Source organism: Hemiscyllium ocellatum, chromosome 1, assembly GCF_020745735.1.
Source record: "Hemiscyllium ocellatum isolate sHemOce1 chromosome 1, sHemOce1.pat.X.cur, whole genome shotgun sequence".
Lineage (NCBI taxonomy): Eukaryota > Metazoa > Chordata > Chondrichthyes > Orectolobiformes > Hemiscylliidae > Hemiscyllium > Hemiscyllium ocellatum.
This window is the reverse complement of record NC_083401.1, coordinates 37,628,983-37,650,823: the sequence shown is the minus strand read 5'-3', so window position 1 is coordinate 37,650,823 and position 21,841 is coordinate 37,628,983. Positions and strand designations below refer to the sequence as shown.

The window sequence follows — 21,841 nt, the reverse complement described above, 5'->3', positions numbered from 1 at the left end:
TAACTGACTTTATAAATTAATTTAAAAATTATGAAACATGATTATTCAGATCAGTAATCATAGTAAACTTAACAATTGTGTTCAAAATACCAGTTATGAACATCTCAATTTCTTAAACCATGCCTAGCATTGATCGACAGGAGGAGAAAATAGAGGGGTAATGGCAGCTTCTCCCCAAAAGAAACACCATCACTCAAAAGTCAAAATATCACAACAATATTGGTCAGAGCACTGAGTCTAGGAGTTAGTTGCAAGGTGATGTTGCTACCGTACAGGACACTGGTTGGGCCACTTTTGGCCAATTATGGTGCAGTTCTGATCTCCCTCCTATAGGAAGAATATTGTGAAACTTGAAAGGATTCAGAAGAGATTTACAAGGATGTTGGAGGGTTTGAAATATAGGGAGAGGCTGAATAGGCTGGGGCTGTTTTTCTGAGATTGTTGGAGACTAAGGGGTGACCTTATAGAGGTTTATAAAATCATGAGGGGCATGGATAGGATAAATCCTCAAGACCTTTTCCCTGGGATGGGGCAGTCTAGAACTAGAAGGCATGGGTTTAGGGCGAGAGGGGGTTGTGCGGAGGGAGGGGGTGTGGAGGGGGAGGGAGGGGGTGTGCAGGGGGAGGGGGAGGGAGTGCGGGGGGGGAGGAGGGGAGAAGAGAGGGAGTGCGCGAGGGGGGGCAGAGGTCAGAAGGGGTGTGTGAGCGAGTGGGGGTTGGAGGTGGAGGGATGGGAGGGAGGATTCTGATAGGAGGCGGTCAGAGTAGTGTGACGGACAACGACATCGTCCAATCACCCTACACGTACCGCTGACGTACCACCAATCATCTGGAGGTAGCTCCCTCCGTTACCATGGTATGTGCCAGAAGGAAAATCTGTTGTAAAATGGTTCAAATCTAATTGGGAAGTCTTTTTTTTGGAATCTAATATAAAGAGTTTGGCATGTAGTTAAAAAAAATAACAGTACCTTCGCGGTTTTGGAATCCATATTCAGACTGTTCTTTTTTGAAACAATCACCGTCCGTTTAAAATTCGGCGGCGCGCGGCCTTTCCCGCCATCAGGTTGAGGTTCGGTTAGTTTGGACTGTACCGCGCACGCGCACTCACCTCCACGTGACTGACCCCGGGTAAAAGCAGTGCAAAGATTAAATATGTGTATGTTACTGTTGTGGAGGGAGTGCGTTTTTGTACATTTTTGACTGAAATATAAATCGAAATGGATGAAAATTCTAGTTACTTTTAATGTTGCCTTCTTCCACTTACGTCATGGTCACGCCCTTTGCCCCCACTGTTTGTTATATTGTCCCACCTGATCGTGGTTCTGCTGCATGCAAACTTTTCCCTAATCCCATAAAATTCTACATTTACTCCTTACAACTTAAATTAGAACTACATCCAGCTCTTTCCAATTCTGACGATCATTCGTAGTGTTTTACAGCACAGGAAAAGGTTATCCAGCTCATTATTTCCTCGTCAGTCCCTCAAGCATTGATCTACTGTAGAGCTACTTTTCAGCATTTGCCCCATAGGATTGAATGCGATGTCATTTCGAGTGATTATTCCAGCCTATTCCCGCCCTTTCAGCCAGTGAATTGAAATGCTCCACCCGCGGTAAAACCGTTCTTTCTTAAATCCCTTCTAAACCTCCTGCTCTTTACCTTAAATCGATACCTCCTAGTCATTGATCCCTGAGGGAAAATTTTTCTGCATATCTATATCCCTCGCAAACTTGTTCACCCCCATCAGTACTCCACACCAACAACTGAAAATGTGTTGCTGGAAAAGTGCAGGAGGTCAGGCGGCCTTCCTTGAAGAAGTTTTCTTCCTCCCTCTTTAAGGATTTCAGTGAGTCCCTCTCACTGCAATGGATGTTGTCTGACCTGCTGCGCTTTTCCAGCAACACATTTTCAGCTCTGATCTCCAGCATCTGCAGTCCTCACTTTCTCCACACCAACAACTGCCAATCTCCAACCGCCATCCTACAACTCATCCGCTTTATCCTTGATCACAACGTCTTCATCTTTGACAACCAGTTCTTCATCCAGACACACGGAACAGCCACGGGGGCCAAATTTGCACCCCAATATGCCAACATTTTTATGCACAGGTTCAAACAAGACTTCTCTATGCAGGATCTCCAACTAACATTGTACACCAGGTACATTGACGACATTTTCTTCCTCTGGACCCATGGCGAGGAGTCACTGATAAAACTACACAGTGACATCAACAAGTTTCATCCCACCATCAAACTCACCATGGACTACTCTTGATTATCTGTCTCATTCTTAGACACATCCGTCTCCATCAAGGATCAACACCTCAGCACCACACTCTACCGAAAACCCACAGACAACCTCACAATGCTACACTTCTCCAGCTTCCACCCAAAACATATTAAAACCAGCCATCCCCTATGGACAAGCCCTATACATACACCGGATCTGCTCAGATGAGGAGGAACTTGACGGACGCCTGGAAGTACTCGGGGATGCCCTCACAAGAACGGGGTACGATGCCCAACTCATCGACCGCCAGTTCCTACGTGCCACAGCAAGGAACCGTAATGACCTCCTCAGGAGACAGACACGTGCTGCAACTGACGGGGTACCCTTCGTTATTCAGTTTTTCCCAGGAGCTGAAAAATTACGCCATGTTCTTCGTGACCTGCAACACATTATCAATGAGGATGAGCACCTCACCAAGACCTTCCCCACACCTCCACTACTTGCCTTTAAACAACCGCCAAACCTCAAACAGATCGTTGTTCGTAGCAAGCTGCCCAGCTCTCAGGACAACTCCATACAACCCCGTCATGGTAGGCGCTGCAAGATGTGTCAGAGTGTGGACATAGATACCACCATTACACGTGGGGACACCTCCCACCTTGTACATGACAGGTACTCATCTGACTCAGCCAATGTTGTCTATCTTATACGTTGCATGCAAGGATGCCCGGAGGCATAGTACTTTGGGGAAACCGAGCAACGGCTACGACAACGGATGAATGGGCACCGCACAACAATCAACAGACAGGAGGGCTCCCTCCCAGGTGGGGAACACTTCAGTGGTCCAGGACATTCAGCCTCGGACCTTCGGGTGACCATCGTTCAAGGTGGACTTCAGGACAGGCAGCAGAGAAAAGTGGCTGAGCAGAGGCTGATAGCTAAGTTCGGTACCCATAGGGAGAGTCTCAACCAGGACCTTGGGTTCATGTCACATTACAGGTGACCACCATTGCACTATACACACACACAGATACTCCTACATACACACACACAGGCACTCCTATACACATGGACACAGATACCCACACACACCCTTACAGACACTCACAGACTTAAGACTCTCTGCACTCACTACACACACACATACACTTTCTCACACTCACAACCCCCAACCCAGACAGACACACACATACACATAGATAGACAAAGACCCACATGCACACATATATTTTGTGGGGTAAATTTGTACTTGCAGGATTACATTGTACTTTGCTCAAAAACTGCATGCATTCATGTAGAGCTCTGAGATCAAAAACTGCATGAATTTATGTAAAACTCCGTGATCTCACTTTTTAGATTAGAATCAATCTAAACATCATGGCATAGACAGAGAACACAGGGGTAAAAACAATGACTGCAGATGTTGGAAACCAGATTTTGGATTAGTGGTGCTGGAAGAGCACAGTAGTTCAGGCAGCATCCGAGGAGCAGTAAAATCGACGTTTCGGGCAAAAGCCCAGTTGATCTTCCGTAATTACACCGGCACCACTCCCCACCTTTTCCTCCGCTACATTAATGACTGCATTGGCGCCACCTTGTGCTCCCGCGAGGAGGTTGAGCAATTCATCAACTTCAACACATTCCACCCTGACCTTAAACTTACCTGGACAATCTCTGACACCTCCCTCTCCTTCCTGGACCTCTTCATCTCTATTAATGACGACTGACATTTTTTACAAACCCACCGACTCCCACAGCTACCTGGATTACACCTCTTCCTACCCTACCTCTTGCAAAAATTCCATCCCGTATTCGCAATTCTTCCGCCTCTGCCATATCTGCTCCCAGGAGGGCCAGTTCCACCACAGAACACACCAGATGGCCTCCTTCTTTAAAGACCGCAATTTCCCTTCCCACGTGGTTAAAGATGCCCGCCAATGCATCTCGTCCACATCCCTGACCTCCGCCCTCAGACCCCACCCCTTCAACCGTAACAAGGACAGAACGCCCCTGGTGCTCACCTTCCACTCTACCAACCTTCGCATAAACCAAATCATCCGCCGACATTTCCGCCACCTCCAAAAAGACCCCACCACCAGGGATATATTTCCCTCCCCACCCCTTTCCGCCTTCCGCAAAGACCGTTTCCTCCGTGACCACGCCCCCCCTATGACCCACCCTCCCATCCTGGCACCTTCCCCTGCCACCGCAGAAACTGTAAAACCTGCGCCTACACCTCCTCCCTCACCTCCATCCAAGGCCCCAAAGGAGCCTTCCACATCCATCAAAGTTTTACCTGCACATCCACCGATATCATTTATTGTATCTGTTGCTCCCGATGCGGTCTCCTCTACATTGGGGAGACTGGACGCCTCCTAGCAGAGCGCTTTAGGGACCATGTCCGGGACACCTGCACCAATCAACCACACCGCTCTGTGGCCCAACATTTCAACTCCCCCTCCTACTTTGCCGAGGACATGGAGGTCCTGGGCCTCCTTCACCGCCATTCCCTCACCACCAGGGTGGAGGAAGAACATCTCACCTTCCGCCGCGGAACACTTCAACTCCAGGGCATCAATGTGGACTTCAACAGTTTCCTCATTTACCTTTCCCCCACCTCACCCTAGTTCCAAACTTCCAGCTCAGCACTGTCCCCATGACTTGTCCTACCTGCCTATCTTCTTTTCCACCTATCCACTCCACCCTCCTCCTTGACCTATCACCTTCATCCCCTCCCCCACTCACCTATTGTACTCTATGCTACTTTCTCCCCACCGCCACCCTCCTCTAGCTTATCTCTCCACCCTTCAGGCTGTCTGCCTTTATTCCTGATGAAGGGCTTTTGCCCGAAACGTCAATTTTACTGCTCCTCGGATGATGCCTGAACTGCTGTACTCTTCCAGCACCACTAATCCAGAAAACACAGGGGCCAACACCTTCAACATATTGTCTAGCTATCACCATTGTTAGCAGCTAACCCGAGAATGCAACTTTTTTAAAAAAAGGCTTTGTGATTTACACATGAAAGAAGTAAATATCACTGCATTCTAACAGATGAAAGGCTTAACAGACAATCAATTTTTCAATGTATAATTTCAGTTACATCACACTGTAAATTTTTGCTACAAATTCTGTGTTAGGATTGAGCCCTCCACTGCCACCTGATGAAGGAGCGTCGCTCCGAAAGCTAGTGTGCTTCCAATTAAACCTGTTGGACTATAACCTGGTGTTGTGTGATTTTTAACTTTGTTCACCCACATCAGTTTCCATCCTCAGCCTTTGCAGTTTAATGAAACGAACAGCAACCAATCTATTCTCTCATCGTAATTGAATTACTCCAGTCCAGGTAGCAGCCTGGTGAATCTGGAATCACATCCTTTCTGCAGTGTAGTAACCAGAACTGTGTGTCCCACTATTGTTATATTGTATACAACTCCATCATAACATTTAAAAAGTGTCAGGATGGGTACATGAATAGGAGGAGTTTAGAGATGATATGGGCTAAATGTTGGCAATTGGGACGAGATCAGTTTAGGAATCTCATTGGCACAGATTAGTTGTTTTCTTGCTGTAATACTCTATGGTTCTATGACTCACTGGTCATTAATCACAGATTGAAGCTGAAAATGTGTTGCTGGAAAAGCGCAGCAGGTCAGGCAGCATCCAAGGAACAGGAAATTACAGATTGGTTTACCAATGCAAAAGATTGCCATGTGACTTATTGTGTTTGTGCAACTTTAAGACAGAGCAGTAAGCTCCACACCATCCCTATTCTCTCTTTTCCCTGTAGCCCTATAATCCTTGCTCTAAATATGGTTACTGAGTTCTCTAGAGAGAACTGCAATTTCTGTTTCAATAATAAACAGATATTGCTGGAATAACTTAGCAGGTCTGACAGCATTTGTGGAAAGAAAGCAGAATTTAATGTTTTGATTCCAGGGACTCTTCTTCAGAACTGATTGGGATTCAGATCCTAGCTGAGTTTTTCCAATAATTTCGGTCCGTGTATCTCATTTCCAGCATCTGCAGTTCTTTGGGTTTTTATTTGTTCTTGTTTTTAAAATATACTCTCAGTTTTTCCTTGCATTTCCTCAGATTAGTCAATCACTTTAATTAGGTATTCTCACTCTCAACCTCTTCACCCAGAAGGAAAAATCAGGTGGCATCAGTAACAATGCCTACCTGCATTTACCATACTTCAGTTCGGAGGAAGGGTCACCAGAACCAAAATGTTAACTTTGATTTTTCTTCACACGTGGTGCCAGACCTGCTGAGCTTTTCTAGCAACTTCTGTTTTTGTTTCTGATTTACAGAATGCACAGCTCTTTACGTTTTTACTTAGTTGGTCTTACATGCAAATACCGGAGGAGCAGTAATTCGTGATAGAATTAACTTCGGGTTTGAACGAACTTGGCTGTTGCTGGTTGTGGTTACCAGTGACTGGCATTCTGTGAACTGGGGGAATAGCTCACCATCACTCTATCATTCACCCTCACTTATGCAGCCACTCACCCTCACGATAATTCATGTCTCACTCAGCCATTTATCCTCATGTGCACACTTCCATCCACTTTATTCTCTCCATCATGCTCAGTCAGTTGCAGAAGCCAGAGGAGCATCCTCAGAGGAGCCAAGTGACTCCAGGAAGTTTGATGGGAATGTAATGCGTATGTGGTGGGGATGATGCATGGATGTTGGCAGAGCCTGTGGGAATGATTCAGAGCAGAGCCTTGAAAGAGCCGGCAGAGACTGAGGGCCAGCAATAATAATCATGATCTCCTTTAGAAGTTTTATTTTTTGTTTACTGACACTGGCTACCAGTGAGGCAAAAACCTGCAGGAACACTCTCAACACCAGCAACAGCTTGCTTCATAATCTGGGAGCCTCAATGCCTGGCTGCTTGATTGGTACCTGTTGGTGAACCCTGCATCAGGTGTGGTGAAAGTGAGGTCTGCAGATGCTGGCGATCACAGTCAAGATTAGAGTGATGCTGGAAAAGCACAGCAGGTCAGGCAGCATCAGAGGAGCAGAAAAATCGATGGTTTGGGCAGGAGCCCTTCATCAGGAATGAGGCTGGGAGTCTCCAGGTGGCCTCTCCACCCCGGAGGCTCCAGCATCATTCCTGATGAAGCGCTTCTGCCCAAAAGGTCGATTTTCCTGTTCCTTGGATGCTGCCTGACCTGTGCTTTTCCAAACACCACTATAATCTTGACCCTGCATCAGGTGTTCTGACTCTGCCATGTGTGGATTCGCCAATGCTCAGAAAAGCTGGGAGATGATTGACATTTGTGAATGTCAATCATCAGAGATAGCTATTTTAACATAAGCCTTTAAGAAACCATTTGCAATGTGAGTTGTTCATACTTGCAGAGACAGAGAAAGATTTCTGGCCACAATCAACCAAATGTGCAGCTATTATTATCTCTGGGCAATAATGTATTTTTATTTTCTTGTACTTGCAGAAATTTGTGGAAATATATATAATGTAGCAATATGCCCCATCTGAGAGAACAGTTTTAGATAACGAAGAGCAATTTAAGCACTTGGGCTTGTAAGGGGAAAGATGAGGTGGACACTGAACAGATGATTCCCCTGTGTTCAAGACTAGGCGACTCTTCATAAGAGGCCGAGAAGCTTTTGCTCGAAACGTTGAATTAGCTGCTCCTTGGATGCTGCCTGAACTGCTGTGGTCTTCCAGCACCATGAATCCAGACTCTTCATAAGAGCTGTCTCTCCATGAATGCTGCCTGACCTGCTGTGATTTCCAGCTTTTCTTTTTGTTTTCTGGATTAATCGTCTACTTAATAGCCACAGCCTTCCTATTAAGAAAGTAAGTGAAGAAATTTATCCTCATCTTCGACCTAAATGATCCATCTCTTATGCAGATGTCTTAGATTCCCAACCAGAGAAACAACCGCACTGTCTACCCTATCAAACCCCTCACAGTTATATGAATAGACTAGACAATTTGGGATTGCCCTTCTTAAGGCAAAGATACCTAAAGGGAGACTGAACAAAGGTGTTCAAAATTATGTGAGGTATTGGTAGATGGTGAGAAACTGTTTCCTCTGGCAGGAGTGTCAGTAACTGGCAGGAGGCTGTGGGCAAAGAATAGAGACCAGGGCGAATTTCATTGCTCCTTCAATATTTTAATTTATCTGTTTTAAACCTATTATGTAGCCAAATCTCTTTTCCTTTCCACAGCACTGGGTTTCTTACTATTCACAGTCTTTTACTGCTGAAATATATTTTATCAAAATATATTATCACAGACCTATGAACATTGAATTACATCTGCCACGGTTTAATCCTTTCCCCCACTTTACCAATACGATACCACTTTGCAGTTCAGATCTTCTGTAGTTTAACCTACAGCTGATGCACTTGTCCATGCCTTTGTTATGTCCTGAACTAATAAATTATTAAAATCACTAACTTATTTAATTAATTTTAACTAGTTTAGCTGAATAAATTACTATCTCTTTTCATCACTACTGTACTATTTCCCCTTCCCCGATGTGTAACAGTGTCTGTAGTGCCACATCCAGCTCATGAAGTCTACTAACTATAACCTTAGAATGCAGCAAATGTTATGACTCAAGAGTAAGATAAATAATGAAATCATTTTTTTTTCCTTTGCTTCTGCTAGAGTGTCTTAAATAAGTAAAAGATTTGTTATTTAGATACACAGAGTTCCCAACAGCAGTTACTCACTAATCAACTCTAGATTTTCCTTTATTTAAAAACTTGACCTGTTATCCTTTTCCTTTCTTTGTGTATTTCCTGCAGGTCTCCTCTGACTGCTCCTCTCCCAAATTTCCTGTGATGGCCCTTTTCATTGTTTCGTTCAAATGCCTGCCTTGGAGTCCACCACTTGCATTCCCCTGTAAGTATTTCTGATTGCCTGTTTGGGGGGAGTTCTCTTCTCACTTGTACATGTCTATATTCCTCTAATTCTGGCCCCTTCAGCATTCCTGATTGTGGAAATACAATTTCTCAATCTTAAAAAAAAGACAATAGAATTGCAAAGTAACGAAGTGATGTACTAGAATTCCTTGAATATACCAAAGCTGTGGAGGACACCTATAGAATACATTTGTTGAAATTCAAATGACTTTGAAAGGCAGCTGGCTTTGCTGGTTAGTACACTGAATATGCTGTGCATTTCTGTGTTGTGAATTGAGTTAATTAAATTTTTAATGCATTTGGCAGTGGTGCCATTGAAATAATTGAAGATAATTTGTTGTTGTTTCAAAAACTCCTGAAGACAAAAGACCTTTGTTTAGTAATAATCTGCTCAAAATCACTTTGCTATCAGACTGCTGGACCAGTTGCCCAGATAAATTCAAACTTTTTTAAAAAATCCATTTATAGACAGGATGTGGGTGTCACTGGTTAAGCCAGTATTTGTCCCTAATTGCCCTTGAGAAGTTAGTCATGCTTTGCTTTCTTGAACTGCTGCATTCCCTGGAAGCTACGTACACCCACAATGTAGTAATTTTATAAAACCATTACTCACACCACAATATTGCACTGCATTAAGGCAGTTTTGTAATCTAAATTCTTGTTCAATCAGAGCTCTACGTCAAAGAGTCATATGAATCTCGAGAGGCCAGTCTATAAAGTTCATTTACTAACTACTCCATTGACTTACTTAAGAACTCAGATCAGAGCCAAGACTTCACCCAAGAACAAGGCAAAGAGTTGATCAATCGCATGAGTAGTCAATCAGACTTCCAGGACTCTGAAGTCTTTTTCCCTTTCAATATGGACCTCAATGAAGGCTTTCAAAAGGACAACCCGACCATTCCATGCTTGGTCTTTTTACCTCCAGTGGGATGCAGTCCTACAATTCCTTGATCAAGTCATTTGATTCCATGGACCACATAAGTAACTCTTCGACTCATACCATAGACATTCCAGGCTCAGGTGAAGCCATCCCTTCTGATCCTTCTGAAGATGCTTTTTACCAGCCCCTGTCACCTTTTGCACAACCTTCCTTTGACTTGGGAACAGAAATGGGAAGCACCAGTTCCTTTACCACTGTGGAGAGTGGAAATTTGACTCCAGTCAGCACATCAGACACACCATCTCCTCTTGAGAATTTCAAACCTTTCCCAGGAATTCGTACATGGAAAAGCTCCAGACTCTCCAATGTCCTCGATGACTCTAGCTACCAAGAGAATCTCCCCAGTGACGATGCTTCTAATACCAGCAACCCACAGGTATTGAAATCCTTCTTAGTTTCATAATTTTTCTGCACTTTGCTTTTAGTCAAGTTACCACATCTCAAAGGATATGTTAGTCTTAAAAGGGTGTGATGCATATTAAACAAATATTAATATTCTTAGCAAAGGTTGAAAGGCTGCCCTTTGTCAGTAATCATCTTTTTGTCCCTGAAAATCAGATCTGAAGATCTGCAACAAAATCTTTTAGAAACTTGTGGAAATAAATTAGAGCGTGTAGGAAAATTGAAATTATATTTCACATCGAACTTTTATAATTATATGAAGCCTTTTTTAATAGTCTTGAGCATGTTCTCAATTCATTTTATATGAGATTCCTTTAAAATTATCTTTGTAAAGTCAAAATTTTAACATATTTGACTGATGTACCTTAAAATACTTTGTTTGTTGTTACCCTTAACATCCTCACCTCGAGGCAGAAGCACAATCTGGTGCACAGAACAACCTGGTTGCCTTCATTTCTCACCATAAGATTAACCATGAATGTTGTTGTTCAACCTGACCCAGAGGGACATTCAAGTTGAGGCCAATCTTCTCCTCACTGAATATCTATGTACCTTTCACTTTCCTCATTCTAATACTCAGATCAATCAGGTAGCAACATAACTGTATATGCTGGCTACAATCCATCTAGACATCACTGTAGATCCTTTCAATTACTTCCCTGAAGATATCTTTATCAACAATGATTTGGAGATGCCGTTGTTGGACTGGAGTGGACAAAGTTAAAAATCACACAACACCAGGTTACAGTCCAACAGGTTTAATTGGAAGCACACTAGCTTTCGGAGCAACACTCCTTCATCAGGTGATTGTGGAGAGCTCGATCGTAACACAGAATTTATAGCAAAAATCCATCAGCTGCTCCCTCCCCTACTAAACCCTGTTGCTGAAACGATCACCAATGTTTTCATACTTGCAGAATTTAAAACTACACTTGCGCCACATTTAAAAATTTCAGATCATCCTAGATTCTTTTTTTCCCCATAATCCTAGCCTGCAGCAAGTGCCACTTAACAATCAATTCTGACTTTAATGTTAGCTCTGAGTTGGCTTCTATGTTGGCTCTGAGTTTCCAGGGTTTCAACCCTTTGGCTTCATGTTTCACCCTTCCTTAGCTTTTCTAACTTTATCCAAACCAACAATCACCAACACCTCCGTTAAATCTCACCACCACCCATTTCTTCCTCCACCTCTAGTCTCTCACTCTGGAATCATCTCTTCATTCCCTTCCTCCTTCCTTCTGACCAAAATTTAAATCATTTTTCCTGACATCTTTTTTCTTTTTTGGCTCAATGTCTGTTTTTGATTTTACTTCTGTGAAGATTATTGGAGTTTTTGAACACCCAAGGCACTTGTACATTATCTGCAAATTGTTGTTGCAGTAGTAATAGTGCATGCATTGTCACAACTCAGGCAGTAATGGATAGAACTGAAGTCAAGGCGTTGAACATTTACATTCTTTTTATCAGAGACATAAATTAACATTTTGTGCACTTCTTCCAATTAGCTATAGGTTCAATCTGTTCACACATAACTAAGCACAAGACGATTCCCCATTCTAAAGCCCACCATTTGAATATCTCCACCTTTGAACGTTCAATAAATATTCAGAGGACATATCTGAAGGCTTCCTGATAGCAAAATGATTTCACCCATGTGAAAGGTGGGACCTGTACATGAAGGACAGGTTGTACCTGAACTGGAAAGGGACCAATGTACCAGGTAGAAGGTTTGCTCGAGTAGTTCAGGAGGGTTTAAACTAGTATGGCCGGGGGGGGTGGCAACCTGAGCTATATACCGGTGGAGATGAAGCAATAGCAAGAGGTAGCGCAGCCAGTGGGAAGGAATTTCCTGGGAAAGAACCAAGGGATTGGTTAAAGTGTGTTTGCTTTAATGCAAGGAGTATCAGGAATAAAAGTGATGAGCTTAGATCATGAATCAGTGCCTGGTGCTATGATGTTGTGGCCATAACAGAGACGTGGGTTTCTCAGGAGCAGGAATGGTTGCTGAATGTTCCAGGGTTTAGCACATTTAAGAAAAATAGGAAGGGGGTAAAAAGAGGAGGGGGCGTAGCACTGCTAATCAGAGACGGTATCACAACTAAAGAAGTTACCATTGTCAAGGAGGGCCTGCCTACTGAGTCAGTATGGGTGCAAATTAGGAAAAGGAAGGGAGCAGTCACCTCATTAGGGGTTTACTACAGGCCCCCCAAAAGCAGCAGGGAAATTGAAGAAAGCATAGGTTGGCAGATTTTGGAAAAGTGTGAATGTAGTAGAGTTGTTGTAATGGATGACTTTAACTTTCCCAATATTGATTGGAACCTCCTTCGAGCAGATGGTTTGGAAGGACCTGTTTTTGTAAGGTGTGTTCAGGAGCATTTCCTAACTCAGTACGTTGACAGGCTGACGAGGGGAGAGGCCATTTTGTACTTGGTGTTCAGCAATGAGCTGGGTCAGGTGTCAGACCTTGCGGTGGGAGAGCATTTTGGTGATAGTGACCACAACTGCCTCACATTCGACATAGCTATGGAGAAGGAGAGAAGCAGGCATTTTTAATTGGGGAAAAGGAAACTATGATACTATCAGACATGAGTTGGGAAGCATGGACTGGAACAATTGTTCCATGGAAAGGACACTATAGACATATGGAGACTGTTTAAGGAACAGTTGTTGCGAGTGATGCATAAATGTGTTCCTCTGAGATAGGCAAGAAGGGTTAAGGTAAAGGAACCTTGGATGACGAGAGCGGAGGAGCTTCTCGTCAAAAGAAAGAAGGTGGAGGAAGCAAGGGTCTTGCTCAGCTCTGGAGGATTACAGGCAGGCAAGGAAGGAGCTCAAAAATGGTCTGAGGAGATCCAGGAGGGGGCATGAAAAAGGCTTGGCAGGTAGGATTAGGGAGAATCCAAAGTCATTTTAGACATATGTGAGGAATAAGAGGATGATCAAAGAAAGAGTAGGGCCGATCAGGGATAGCATAGTGAATTTATGTATAGAGTCTGAGGAGATAGGGGAAGCCCTACATGAGCTTTTTGCTTCTGTCTTTACTAAAGAAAAGGACCTTGTAGTGAATGAAACCATTGAAGAGCAGGTAAGCATGCTGGAACAGATAGTGATTGAGGAAGCTGATATGCTGAACATTTTGACAGACATTGAGATTGACAAGTCGCTAAGGCCGGACCAGATTTGTCCTTGGCTGCTTTGGGAAGTGAGAAATGTGATTGCTTCGCCGCTTGCGAAGATCTTTACATCCTCGCTCTCCACCGGAGTCGTACCTGAGGACTGGAGGGAGGCAAATGTAATTCCTCTCTTCAAGAAAGGAAATAGAGAAATCCCCGGCAATTACAGACCAGTCAGTCTCATGTCTGTCGTCTGCAAGGTGTTAGAAAGGATTCCGAGGGATAGGATTTATGACCATCTGGAAGAGCATGGCTTGATTAAAGGCAGTCAGCACAGCTTTGTGATGGGCAGGTCATGCCTCACAAATCTTATTGAGTTCTTTGAGGATATTACTAGACAAGTTGATGAGAGTCGAGCGGTAGATGTGGTGTATGTGGACTTCAGTAAGGCATTTGATAAGGTTCCCCATGGTAGGCTCGTTCAGAAGGTCAGGAGGAATTGGATACAGGGAAATTTAGCTGTCTGGATACAGAATTGGCTGGTCAACAGAAGACAGCGAGTGGTAGTAGAAGGAAAATATTCTGCCTGGAAGTCAATGGTGAGCAGTGTTCCACAGGGCTCTGTTCTTGGGCCTCTACTCTTTGTAATTTTTATTAATGACTTGGATGAGGAGATTGAGGGATGGGTTAGCAAGTTTGCAGATTACACAAAGGTTGGAGGTGTCATTGACAGTATAGAGGACTGTTGTAGGCTGCAGCGTGACATTGACAGGATGCAGAGTTGGGCTGAGAGGTGGCAGGTGGAGTTCAACCTGGATAAATGCGAGGAATGCATTTTGGAAGGTCAAACTTGGAAGTTGAGTACAAGATTAAAGACAGGATTCTTGGCAGTGTGGAGGAACAGCCGGATCTTGGTGTGCAAGTACATAGATCCCTTAAAATCGCCACTCAGGTGGACAGGGTTATTAAGAAAGCATATGGTGTTTTGGCTTTCATTAAAAGGGAGATTGAATTTAAGAGCCGTGAGATCTTGTTGCAGCTCTATAAAACTTTGGTTAGACCGCACTTGGAATACTGTGTCCAGTTCTGGTCGCCCTATTATAGGAAAGATGTGGATACTTTGGAGAGGGTTCAGAGGAGGTTTACCAGGATGCAGCTTGGAATGGAGGGCTTATCTTACGAAGAGAGATTGACTGAGCTCAGACTTTTTTCATTGGAAAAAAGAAGGAAGAGAGAGGCCTAATTGAGGTGTACAAGATAGTGAAAGGCATAGGTAGAGTTGATAGCCAGAGACTTTTTCCCAGGGCAGCAATTGTTAACATGAGGGGTCATGGTTTTAAGCTGTGTGGTGGAAAGTATAGAGGGGATGTCAGAGGCAGGTTCTTTACGCAGAGATTTGTGAGAGCATGGAATACGTTGCCAGCAGCAGTTGTGGAGGCGAGGTCATTGGGGATATTTAAGAGACTGCTGGACATGTATATGGTCACAGAAATTTGAGGGTTCATACGTTAGGTTTACCTTACATGAGGATCAATGGTCAGCACAACATCGTGGGCTGAACGGCCTGTTCTGTGCTGTACTGGTCGATGTTCTATGTTCTAGAACACTCTACAGTCTACAACATTTGTGCACACTGTGAATTTTCAATGTCAAATGCACAGGGGGCATGAAACCAACAGGCAAAACACATTACGTCAGTTCCAGGACATGCTGTCACCTCTGCAGGAGTTAAATTGGTGGCAGGGATTGTGACACAATTAGATGCAACCAAATCTGTCCCTAATTAAGATAGTAATAATTGGCACATTCTTATGGAGCCTGTCACATTAAGAAGCTGTACATAACAACTTAGCGGCCTCCTCTTGGAAGGTAGATCAGGCAGTCTCAAAGCCAGAGACTCCAATGTATTTGGAAGCATCATGCTGTGAAAAATCAGCTCCAAATGGGACAAGGTCCTCACTCTGGAAAACATTTTTCCTGATCTCCTGAGGCCTAATGGTTTGATGCTAGAAAAGCTGAGTGCCTTTGTGAGAAGCAACTGATAAGTAACTATCTCCCTCAAGTATTTGATTATGAAAATTGTCATTTCCTAGTCCCGATCTACATTTGAACAAAAATATGTAATGCCATTAGCTAATTGAAGATAGAGACTAATTAAAAACCTTTGCTTTGCTGTTTCTTGGGTTTTAATCTAATCAGTAAAATAATTTGTAAAATAAAAGATTTCCATTCATTTCACATATTCACAACAGTTCACAATTTATTAGGAAGTATTTTTAGTTGTAGTAGCAGAGAAACAATCCAGAATGAGGGGCATGAGAGATTTAGTAATGGAATAGTAGGCTATCCTATATAGATATTTACATAATGCATTTTCACCCATGTTCAACATCCTCTTAAACTTTTAAAACCCATAGGACTTTCATCTCATTTACATTAATCATTAATTCAACTCAGGAGCGTTAAGTTGAGAAAATAGCACAGTCATCTTGAACGTTTTTGAGGAAATTGTGTATATTCGCATTGCAGCATGATGGTGTGTTACCTAGCCATAACTGAAGTAATTACGACTCCCCCTCAAACTTGCAATTTGATATTTTCAAATTCCAGATCCCTGTTAAACAGAGATTCTTATCCTCCAAGGTCATGAAGTGGCTTTTGGGCACATTTAATAATCACTTGACAGCAGCAAGCTCAATTCTGGATTACTGGTGCTGGAAGAGCACAGCAATTCAGGCAGCATCCGAGGAGCAGTAAAATCGACGTTTCGGGCAAAAGCCCTTCATCAGGAATAAAGGCAGAGAGCCTGAAGGGTGGAGAGATAAACTAGAGGAGGGTGGGGGTGGGGAGAAAGTAGCATAGAATACAATAAGTGAGTGGGGGAGGGGATGAAGGTGATAGGTCAAGGAGGAGGGTGGAGTGGAAAGGTGGAAAAGAAGGTAGGCAGGTAGGACAAGTCATGGGGACAGTGCTGAGCTGGAAGTTTGGAACTAGGGTGAGGTGGGGAAGGGTAAATGAGGAAACTGTTGAAGTACACATTGATGCCCTGGGGTTGAAGTGTTCCGAGGCGGAAGGTGAGGCGTTCTTCTTCCAGGCATCTGGTGGTGAGGGAGCGGCGGTGAAGGAGGCCCAGGACCTCCATGTCCTCAGCAGAGTGGGAGGGGGAGTTGAAATGTTGGGCCACAAGTCGGTGTGGTTGACCCGGAGATGTTCCCTAAAGCGCTCTGCTCGGAGGCGTCCACTCTCCCCAATGTAGAGGAGACCGCATTGGGAGCAACGGATACAATAAATGATATTAGTGGATGTGCAGGTAAAACCTTGATGGATGTGGAAGGCTCCTTTAAGGCCTTGGATAGAGGTGAGGGAGGAGGTATGGGCACAGGTTTTACAATTCCTGCGGTGGCAGGGGAAAGTGCCAGGATGGGAGGGTGGGTTGTAGGGGGGCGGGGACCTGACCAGGTAGTCACAGAGGGAACGGGCTTTGCGGAAGGCGGAAAGGGGTGGGGAGGGAAATATATCCCTGGTGGTGGGGTCTTTTTGGAGGTGGCGGAAATGTTGGCAGATGATTTGGTTTATGTGAAGGTTGGTAGGGTGGAAGGTGAGCACCAGGGGCGTTCTGTCCTTGTTACGGTTGGAGGGGTGGGGTCTGAGGGCGGAGGTCAGGAATGTGGGCGAGATGCATTGGCGGGCATCTTTAACCACGTGGGAAGGGAAATTGCGGTCTCTAAAGAAGGAGGCCATCTGGTGTGTTCTGTGGTGGAACTGGCCCTCCTGGGAGCAGATACGGCGGAGGCGGAGGAATTGGGAATACGGGATGGCATTTTTGCAAGAGGTAGGTTGGGAAGAGGTGTAATCCAGGTAGCTGTGGGAGTCGGTGGGTTTGTAAAAAATGTCAGTGTCAAGTCGGTCGTCATTAATGGAGATGAAGAGGTCCAGGAAGGGGAGGGAGGTGTCAGAGATGGTCCAGGCAAATTTAAGGTCAGGGTGGAATGTGTTGGTGAAGTTGATGAATTGCTCAACCTCCTCGCGGGAGCACGAGGTGGCACCAATGCAGTCATCAATGTAGCGGAGGAAGAGGTGGGGAGTGGTGCCGGTATAATTACGGAAGATCAACTGTTCTACGTAGCCAACAAAGAGACAGGCATAGCTGGGGCCCATATGTGTGCCCATGGCTACCCCTTTGGTAGGGAGGAAGTGGGAGGATTCAAAGGAGAAATTGTTAGGGTTGAGGACCAGTTCGGCCAAACGAATGAGAGTGTCAGTGGAAGGGTACTGTTGGGGACGTCTGGAGAGGAAAAAACGGAGGGCTTGGAGGCCCTGGTCATGGCGGATGGAGGTGTAGAGGGATTGGAAATCCATGGTGAAGATGAGGCGTTGGGGGTCAGGGAAACAGAAGTATTGGAGGAGGTGGAGGGCGTGGGTGGTGTCTCGAACGTATGTGGGAGTTCCTGTACTAAGGGGGTATAGGACAGTGTCGAGGTAGGTAGAAATGAGGTCAGTGGGGCAGGAGCATGCTGAGACAATGGGTCAGCCAGGGGGTCAGGCTTGTGATCTTGGGAAGGAGGTAGAACCGGGCAGTGCAGGGCTCCCGGAATGAGGTTGGAAGCTGTGGGTGGGAGATCTCCTGAGGTGATGAGGTTCTATTTTTACCGAGCAGCAAGCTAAAACCTGCAGCTAGCTGCTTCTTATCATGTATCCAGATAAAGAGTTATGCTATACTAATTCAACTACTTGATTTAAGATGGCTAACCAAATAATGTTACTATTTTACATAACTTACTAGAAAATAAAGTTTCCTTGGTATGACTGATCTGACCTGAAGACATTTCTAAATTAAAGGAAACTTGATTATCTGGCAAGATCCTGATGCTTGGCTAAACTATGTTATCTGGTATTCAATTGACAGTGAAATACTCCCCACCTGTGTCCTTTGGATAATTGAGGTTCGTCTGGATTGCTGCAGAACTCCATTTTCTAGATCACTTGGAGCTTTTGTTTGATCTACACTATTCTCATATGTATCAGTTTGATTTACAATAATTTCTCAAATCCAAGACATGAATTCCAAGTGACACAGTATATGAGAAGACAGTTTTAAAGTATACAAGTTCCTGCTTAAACTATATCTGTTGTTCTGTGAGCAGTGTGAATACCAAAGGAGGATATGGCAATCTTGGAAGCAGTGCAGTGCAAAGGCAGGCCCCAAAGTCTTCTATGGCTATATAGAAAAGAAATGGGTGGGATAAGGAGCAGGACGGTTAGGTGAGGCAAAGTATTTAAGGTCAGGAAGATTACACTGGCACAGTTGATTAGGTCTAAACTAGAGTATTGTATACAGTTCAGGAATCCACATTGCACACCAACTCAATGTGCCTTTTCTTGTGGTGCAGGTCACGAACATTATGGACCAACCAGTGGAGGCAGAACTGGCTAATAGGAATCAGTAATAGACAATGGATAGTTTTCAGGTTTGAGGAAAGTCTGAAGTGAACTTCCCCAGTCAGTCTTTGAATCCTTGCTTTTTCTGATACATTAGTGATCTGGATCTTGGTGTGCAGATGATGAAACACAAAAAGATGCATAATCTTATAAAAAAGACATGCCTTCACAATGAAAGTAAACATTTCCAATTGTAGTATGTTAAATTTACTTATACAGCATTGCTGTAACATATACTTAGAGACTGATTGTGTGAAAATCTAAGTGTGTGTGTGCTCGGACAGAAAAATGTCTATTGCGTTAGGCAATCCATCTCCTCCAGTGATTCCCAGCATCTCAGATACCAGTCTTGATCATGTGGAGTGAATCCAATCTGCTTAAGAAACAAAAAAGGGAAGGCACTAGATAGTGAAAGGTGATGGGCCTGAATAATCCAGCAATAGTACTGAAGATTTAGATTACTTTCAGTGTGGAAACAGGCCCTCCAGCCCAACAGGTCCACACAGACCTGCTGAAGTGCAACCCATCCAGACCCACTCCCCTACATTTACCCCTTCACCTAACACTACAGGCAATTTAGCGTGGCCAATTCACCTAACCTGCACATTTTTGGACTGTGGGAAGAAAGTGGAGCACCTGGGAGGAAACCCACAGACATGGGGTGAATGTGCAAACTCCACACAGACTGTCACCTGAGGTGGGAATTAAACCTGGGTCTCTGGTGCTGTGAGGTAGCAGTGCTAACCACTGCTGCCCATTTATGCTCCAGAATTTGCCACTCCTAAGCCAAGCTGATCCAGTACACTTGTAGCACAAACATCTACCAACGTTAAAAAAAAATGCCCAGTTGTCCTGTACACAAAAAGGACGACAAATCAACCAATTACTGCACATCAAATCCACTCGATCATCAGTTTAAAGAAATGATGACAGTTAAACATTGATCAGGAGCTGCTGGATAGCACTACCATCCCATTTGGGTTCCACCATGACCAATTTCTGATCTCTGTACAGCTTTGGTTAAAACATGGCCCAGAGTTGAATTCCAGGGGCAAGGGGAATGTGATAGTCAAATGTGGCTTGATGTCAACGGCTAAGTATGGTATCAAGGAGCCCTAACAGAACTGGGATCAATGGGTATCAGGTGCAAGCTTGCATTGGTTGGAGTTACAGCTAACAAGAGGAAGACAACTGGTTACTGGAGCTCAGTGTTCTCAGCAGCAGTTCCACAGTGTCCTAGGCCCAACCATCTTCAGCTGCTCCAACAACCTTCCCACCATTAAGAGCAAAAGAGAGATTGTTTGACTCACCCATTGTACGCTATGCTACTTTCTCCCCACCCCCCTCTAGCTTATCTCTCCACACTTCAGGCTCACTGCCTTTATTCCTGATGAAGGGCTTTTGCCCAAAATGTCAATTTCACTGCTTGTTAGATGCTGCCTGAACTGCTGTGGTCTTCCAGCACCACTGATCCAGAATCTGGTTTCCAGCATCTGCAGTCATTGTTTTTAACCACCTTGATGACATTAGTGCTGAACACTGCAGTCAACTGCCATAAAGCAATGGAATGGTTTTCCTGTGGCCTGAAAATGGTATGGGAACCTACCAAGAGGTTAAGTTTATGATAGCAGCACCCTGGCACCCCTTCCTCCTCCCCACTGTGTGAGCACAAGCTCCACATAGCCAGACATTGTGGAATGGAAACCCAGTTCTGGTGCTGGGAGGCAGTAGTTCAAGATAGCTCACCCCTATACAAGGGCAACATAGGTGCAGACAAATGCTAGGCAGGCAGCGATTGATGTCCAGCATGGAACAAACCCTTAGTCCAACTTCTCCATGCTGATCAGAGGTGTAAGCTAATCTAGTTTCCATCTGCCAGCATTTGGTCCATATTCAAAGTTTGGGAGAAGATTTATAGCTTGGGTGCTTGTTGTGGTTCTGTTTGCAGAGCTGGGAATGTGTTGCAGATGTTTCATCCCCTGTCTAGGTGACATCCTCAGTGCTTGGGAGCCTCCTGTGAAGTGCTGTGATGTTTCCTCTGGCATTTATACTGGTTTGAATCTACTGCTTCCAGTGGTCAGTTCTAGCTGTCCCTGCAGTGGCTGGTATATTGGGTCCAGGTTGATGTGCTTATTGATTGACTGACTCAGTGGATGAGTGCTATGCCTCTGAATCTGGATGAATTCCTAGAGGCATGGCACTCATCCACAGATAGAGTGCCATGCCTCTAGGAATTCATCCAGATTCAGAGGCATGGCACTCATCCACTGAGTCAGTCAATCAATAAGCACATCAACCTGGACCCAATATACCAGCCACTGCAGGGACAGCTGGAACTGACAACTGGAAGCAGTAGATTCAAACCAGTATAAATGCCAGAGGCCTCCACCACTGAGGAGGTCACCTAGACAGGGGATGGAACATCTGAAACAAATTCCCAGTTTGGCAAACAGAACCACAAGATTTGGTCCATATTCATAGAAAACGCAGCTGTGTGGGTAAAATGTTTTACTTTTACAAACCCCCACTTCCTCTGGCAACTCATTCTGTAGACACCTTGAGAAATGGTCAGAGAGTGTAACTACAATTTCATTAGCCTCAAAAAGCAGAGCAAGCTCAAACCATGTTACTAATCTATACAAGGATATAATGTAACTACAATATTAATTTCCTGATAAATAATGGATTCTCTCCTCTACCTCTGGAGGTCTTGTTGTTAACTGCAGTCATGGTCCTAGAAAAGAGTCAGGTTGTGCAGTATTCTGGTGTTAAATAAGAAGCAAAGAAAGCCAAGTACACAAAATATTAAG

The 21,841-nt window shown here is 44.4% G+C and overlaps 1 protein-coding gene and 1 long non-coding RNA gene across 2 annotated transcripts in view; one reads left to right on the top strand and one right to left on the bottom strand.

Moving 5' to 3' along the window:
• Positions 1–1,091, bottom strand: part of haus1 (HAUS augmin-like complex, subunit 1) — a 43,635-nt gene extending 42,544 nt beyond the window's left edge. Inside the window, exon 1 of the mRNA XM_060828885.1 lies at positions 968–1,091. Within this exon, the coding sequence (XP_060684868.1) occupies positions 968–988 (21 nt within the window). The 5' untranslated portion in view covers positions 989–1,091. The remainder of the gene's footprint in view (positions 1–967) is intronic.
• Positions 780–10,213, top strand: LOC132818144 (uncharacterized). The gene is made up of 3 exons (XR_009644965.1): positions 780–855; positions 9,018–9,114; positions 9,888–10,213. It is a non-coding gene; the product is annotated as an uncharacterized LOC132818144 (long non-coding RNA).
• The last annotated feature ends 11,628 nt before the right edge of the window (positions 10,214–21,841 follow it).